Raw genomic sequence first — 5,957 nt, 5'->3', positions numbered from 1 at the left:
AAGTAATTATGAAAAAAGGGAGAGAATGGAGTGTTAAAGGAATTTTAGAGACAGATGGAGATATCGAGGAAATTTTGGTTAATAATAAAGCATTGTTTTTATTTTTACATAACAAAAATAAAAAATAGAATATAGTAGGTGGAACTACAGAGCTACACACTGATGTACAGTAGGTGGCGGTATGCACCTATAAGTTGTTTGCAATCCGCTAATCTAACAAAGAAGAAGACGAAGAGCTGCGCATGCGTACAGCAGCATCTCTGCAAATCGACGCGGAAGAATCCTGGTTATAAACAACACCTCCGCGATATTACCGCTAAACTTGTTCTAGAAAGTCGCAGTCGCTTTATTTTAACTTAAGGTTATATTTTTTATACAACGTTTGCTTTAACTGTTATAGCTTCTGAAGAAAAAATATGGTTGCCGCTTCTTTTATTTTTTTGTAAGTCGTTCTGCCTGAAAAACGTCGTCAGTAAAGTGTAGCAAGCTCCAGGGAAGCTGAAGAAAATGCCAGCTCGGAATATTGTATCCCATGATACTCCTAACAGCAAAATTAGATACTCCAGGTTAGCCACAGATGATGATGGCTATATTGATCTACAGGTAAGACGTGGCGAGGCGAGGGCTCATCTCGTGTTTTTGGGAGAAATAACAATGCTTATCATATAAATAATAAATACATAAATTGAACTTTATTGATCTCACAATAGAGATATGTACCGCTGCATTTACCCCATTCCCTTGGGAAGCAGTGGGCTGCTACTGTGCAGCGCTTGGGGCGCAGTGTGGGGTTAAGGGTCTTCCTCAGGGACCCAGACTGGAGGCTGTTTGGATCGAACCTGGTACTTGCAACCTTCTCACAGAGCAAAATTGCACTGCTCTAATTGTTAGGCCAACACTCCCTTGAAGGTTGCAACAAAAATATCCGGTCTGAAGACAGGACATTGTTAAAAAGATAAGTTCCCAATTTCCTGCCGAAACCCGGGATCGATCCAGGGACCTTTAGATCTTCAGTCTAACGCTCTCCCAACTGAGCTATTTCGGCGGGTGCCATCAGAAATGTCTAAATTCAATAATGATGTCAAGAGCTTCATGAAATACAAGAAACTTTCTTTATTGTCTTTTGAATTTACTAAGGTTGCATATCTCTTCCATTATTATTCATTCGTTTACCTTAATTTTTTTAAATATTTTTTTTATATATATTTTTGTGGCCAATTTTTGGTTGCAAAGGAGATATTTGATCCCCAATCCTTCAGCTATAAGTTAGATAACTTAAAAGATAAATGTTAGAGATTAGCCTATACAGACAAAAGAATAACGAAGCGATTAAAAAAAACGAAGCAAGAGAGGATATTATAAGTTATGAAGTAAAACACAGTAACCTTTAGTTTCTTTCATTTTGAAATAATTGATCAAGTAAGTTGGAAAGACAAAGTATCAAGCTTGTCTAAGGGATAAATAGATACGGTTTCATTATCGGCACATATTGTCATAAAAGACTTATTCAGTATTACACTGTAAAAATGTATCCGGAAAAAAAAGTTAAAGTTTCTTAAACTCCATTTGTATTTCGCCCTTAATTTGAGGAGGTTAATTTGATGATTGACCAAAAGAAGAAGGGTTTCAGCCCTTTAAACAAAAGTAGTTAGATGCTATGCACTTGAAATAATATTCTTTTTTTTTTGTACATACAAATTATCTCAAATGTTCTGATCTACGTGCTTAAATAGATGTAATATACACCTATTTCCAGAAAAATATACTTAGCTTACAGTTTGTGTTTACTGTGTAGAGGCTGCAACAGGGGCCAGGGCCAGTTCTACATGGCCCCCCGTATAGAACAGCCCATGTTACAACCTACAAATCTTAAAATTAACTTCTTTGAATATGGTGTTGTGTGTAAAACTTAGAAAGAAGAGATTCATCTGAGACCATTTGTGTCAGGTTTTGTGGAAGTTGGTTGAGGACCGCAGTGCAGAGACGAGTTTTGCTGATGAGGGTTCCAAAGGTGAAAGAGGCAAATTCAACGAACTAAAAATACAGGAAACCAAAAAAACAGGAGATTCCAGAGAGAGACAACACAGGGAAACAAAGCAATGAAAGGAATCCAGTACTGATGAACTGCAGAGGAGGTTAATATATGGAACACAGAACTAGGAGTAATCTGTTAATTTGGAGCAGGTGTGGACAGAAGCACATAGAAAGGAGCCAAGGGGAAAAAACTAAACAGAGAGTAACACAAAAACACAACACTGCTATTAAAAACAACCACAAAGACACAAGATTATAGTGAAACTAAAAAGAAACCCAAACAAAGGGCAGAACCCTGACAATTTGAAATAAGGCAGTAAAAATAAATATGTAGACTCAAGATAGTCCTACATTTTAAACTTTGTGAGACTAATCCAACTACTTAAATCAAAACCTTCACTGAACATGTATCTTCATAATCCTCATGTAACATGACCGATAGACCTCTTATAGATTTTTTGCTGCTGTCGCTTTAGAAGCCAGTTCATGTTTTCCAGTAATACCTGCTTGTCTTGGGGCAATGTTTTAAACATAGCTGACTTTCTGCTACATAAAGGTTTTGATTGCCAATTTCTCTCCCTCTGCAGTTCAAAAAGAGCCCACCCAAGGTCCCGTACAAAGCAATCGCCCTCGCCTCAGTGCTCTTTCTAATCGGCTCAGTCTTAATCGTCATTGGTTCTCTTCTTTTGGCTGGATATTTTGGAGTTACCGTGAGTTATATTCATAAATAGACCTTTCATGGTAAGTTTGTATTGATTTTACATGCAATAATTTAAGTAAATATTTTCTTCTGCATGTTTCAGCACTCTGACCGAACAGTGCCTGTCCTGATCATCGGCATCATTGTCTTCTTGCCTGGAATTTACCATTTACGGATAGCTTACTATGCATCAAAGGGCTATCCAGGGTACTCCTATGATGACATCCCAGACTTTGATGACTAACCCATAACAAAGCTTCAGCTGCAGCCTGGCTACACCTGCATGTGTTCATGTATCGCTTGCAGTTTAAAGTGGTTAAAAAAAAAGCTTAAGGACGAATCATCTTTAATAAATCCGTGTTTAGATTTTTTTTTCTAGTTAGTATGCGATTCTTTATTTTAATAAATTATCAAAATAATCCTTTATGTATTTGTGCAAGGTCTTTTTTCAGCGTATCTATCTTTTTATTGGCAATGAATTTCACCTAAAAAATTTGATTATTTGAGATGTTTGAGTGACAAATGTCAACCTTTTTAAAAACAAAAAGAAGCGATGTATCACTTTAGAATCCTGGGCTAGTTTGGTCTGTAATATGCTTATGTATTTATAAGCTCAAGAGAACTGTTTTCTACACTATGATCCTTTGTGTTTATCAGCTAAAGCTTGCCTAGTTTTTTTTCTTGGAGGATTTCATGTGATTAATTCAGATCCTTTGATCTCCATATGGTGCACCTGGTCCCTCTGAGTCAGCATTATCAAACAGAGGGCTACTAAAGCAATTACAAGCCATCCCCCTGTCTGATCTCTGCTATCCACTTATAAATATCCATGATTTTGAAACAAACCAATGAAAGACTGAACCTATTTTCATTCGCAGGAGATCAAAATCATGTAAAAAATGTTGCTGTAAAGGTTGAACTTTAATAATCCCTTCAGATGTGAGGCGACCTGCTGCTTTCCAAAGGGTTAATTCAAAGATGCTTCCTTGCTATTAATTGCAACCCCTCGGAACAATTACTAAACCAACCATACCTGGTATTAGTCGGATCGGATTATTCTCCGTAAATCAGCTCAGGAACTTTTTTTTCAACAGAAAGGACTTTTTTTTATTTATCACTAACAAAACACCTCTTAATGATAACCATGTCACTTACTAAATCAGCTGCATTTATACATGTGTGCCAAATAGACACATTAAAGTAGGTTAGATACACAAAAGTAGACAAAAGACAAGATTTGGAGAGCTTAAATTGACATTAAAAAACACAACCAAATAACAGCATTATAGAAATAAATTGTATATAATTGCTATGATTTTACTTGTTTTCTTTGTTCTATTTATAATATACCTTCAGTTTTATAAATTGGAGTATTAGAAATGGTAAAAGATAAAAGTTTTCACCTTTTTTGCTTGATAACCTATAAAAAGTGGATAAGACCGCTAAGGTTAGTTAGAAAGTGTAGATACTTGAAAATATCTGGAATCTTTTTTTTTCTTTTTCCTGAATTTTATTTTATTTTTTGAGGATTTCCACTATGTACACAACAATATGGCAGGCATTTCAGTTAACTGTTAGAGCAGCAGGTGCATAGAAGAATAATATTAATGCACTAGAGAATATCAGCACAAGATATCAAAGAAAAAAATTATTAGGATAAGAAAAATATTAGAGCTTGTATTGCAGATCTTTTTTTTTTTCAAGAATATTGAAAAGTTTAACTGTTTTCCATAAGAGAGAAGAGTTATAGTTTGATCTTTGTATGTAACCAGTCATGAATATCCGTCCAAAGCTTCAAGGATTATGCATTGATAAAACAAATGATCAGAGCTTTCAAAATAATAATAAAAAAATATTTGTTTCAATATCAAATCTCTGTTGTAACATTCACAGCGTTTAAAATTTTTAAGCAAATTTCTCTCTTTTGGATTTAATTTTTCCAAAATCCCCTCTGCATTCCATCCATACTTGCTTCTCTGGTTTTAGTTCAGCAGGGTTGTTTCTGGCATATTACCGCCACCTAGTGGTGATATTCCTGGGTCCTGATTGGTCACTTTGAATGAATACCGCGCCTGCAGTGAACCTTTAAATACAGCTTCATAACTTCCTCTGAAATGTATCTTATTAAAGGGGAGCTCTGCAACAATAACAAGGTGAGATCATAAAAAACGGGTTACAAATACATTTATTTTAGTCAACGGAAACAATGCTAAATTACAGAATGTTTAAACCGTCATGCTAGCCTGACTTTGGCATTTAGCTAATCAGTTTTTCTGCATATGAAAAAATGAGAAGGAAACGTCGGAGTAACCTGTAAGACTAGATGGTTATTGATGTATTTGTCTATTTGAATATTATAACTGTTTGGCTGGCTAAAACTCGTTGTTCAAAACATCCATCCATCAATTTTCTCCCGCTCAGCCATTGTGAGGATCGCGGCGGGGCCGGTGTCCGGTCCGCTACGGGCGAGAGGCGGGTTTACCCGGGACAGGTCACCGGTCTGTCGCAGGGCTCATTCAAAACTGTGTCCTCAAAATTTAGAAATTAAAGAATGTGCATTTTGAATAAAATATAGCAAAAATAACCTCAGTGATAATATGCTAAGCATGTTATGAAGCAGTATTATAAATATATAAGAATGTAAATAGGAGCACGTTAGTCAAAGGAAGCTACTAATACATCATAATTCACCAGTAAATGTAAAATATTTACTTGTAGACCCTGGCAGAAATATATTGACACCTGCTATAGTGGCAGCGAGTTTCCTATTGTTTCAGTCACCAGTCTATCCCACCCAAAGGCGTTTTTGTGTGAGGCGCTAAAGTGCCACCTTCGGCAAGTTATTGGGCGAAACTGGGTTTATTACCGGAAATAGATGTTTACCCTTTCAAAATAAACGTTTTTTTATGTTGCAGAGAACTATATTTTTCCCCATTAGAACTATGCTTACTACTAAATAAATGTCTGGTTAATTTGAATTTGCAAATAGTTTGGCTCTGGTAGACCTTTACTTTAAGTTACAAAAAAAAGAGAAAAAAGTAAGCATTTAGTAATTTTGCTTATGTTCCCTCCACAAAAAGCCCATTAAGAAAAACATACTCTAAAGCATTTTTGCCAAGGTCTATGTTATTTTTTAGTAGATTCTCAGTAAGTGTCTCAGCAAGTGTAAAACAATATATATATATATATATATATATATATATATATATATATATATATATAT

At 35.5% G+C, this 5,957-nt stretch overlaps 1 protein-coding gene and 1 non-coding gene across 2 annotated transcripts; one reads left to right on the top strand and one right to left on the bottom strand.

The window, feature by feature from the left end:
* Positions 1–258: 258 nt before the first annotated feature.
* On the top strand, positions 259–4,558 carry LOC107086812 (transmembrane protein 230-like). Its single transcript, XM_015378015.1, has 3 exons — positions 259–603; positions 2,622–2,744; positions 2,838–4,558. Exons 1-3 carry the CDS (start codon positions 508–510, stop codon positions 2,976–2,978), a joined length of 360 nt encoding a protein of 119 aa, XP_015233501.1. The 5' UTR covers positions 259–507; the 3' UTR covers positions 2,979–4,558.
* Positions 973–1,045, bottom strand: trnaf-gaa. Its single transcript has one exon. It is a non-coding gene; the product is annotated as a tRNA-Phe (tRNA).
* Positions 4,559–5,957: the final 1,399 nt, after the last annotated feature.

The sequence above is a fragment of the Cyprinodon variegatus genome, unplaced genomic scaffold (assembly GCF_000732505.1).
Source record: "Cyprinodon variegatus isolate N-32 unplaced genomic scaffold, C_variegatus-1.0 Scaffold163, whole genome shotgun sequence".
NCBI lineage: Eukaryota > Metazoa > Chordata > Actinopteri > Cyprinodontiformes > Cyprinodontidae > Cyprinodon > Cyprinodon variegatus.
This window is presented reverse-complemented; position numbering and strand designations above follow the sequence as displayed.

Coding starts and splice junctions, on each gene's coding strand:
- LOC107086812 (XM_015378015.1), top strand. CDS start 508: ATGCCAGCTCGGAATATTGTATCCCATGATACTCCTAACAGCAAAATT. Junction 604..2,621: donor ATGGCTATATTGATCTACAG/GTAAGACGTGGC, acceptor CTCCCTCTGCAG/TTCAAAAAGAGCCCACCCAA. Junction 2,745..2,837: donor CTGGATATTTTGGAGTTACC/GTGAGTTATATT, acceptor TGCATGTTTCAG/CACTCTGACCGAACAGTGCC.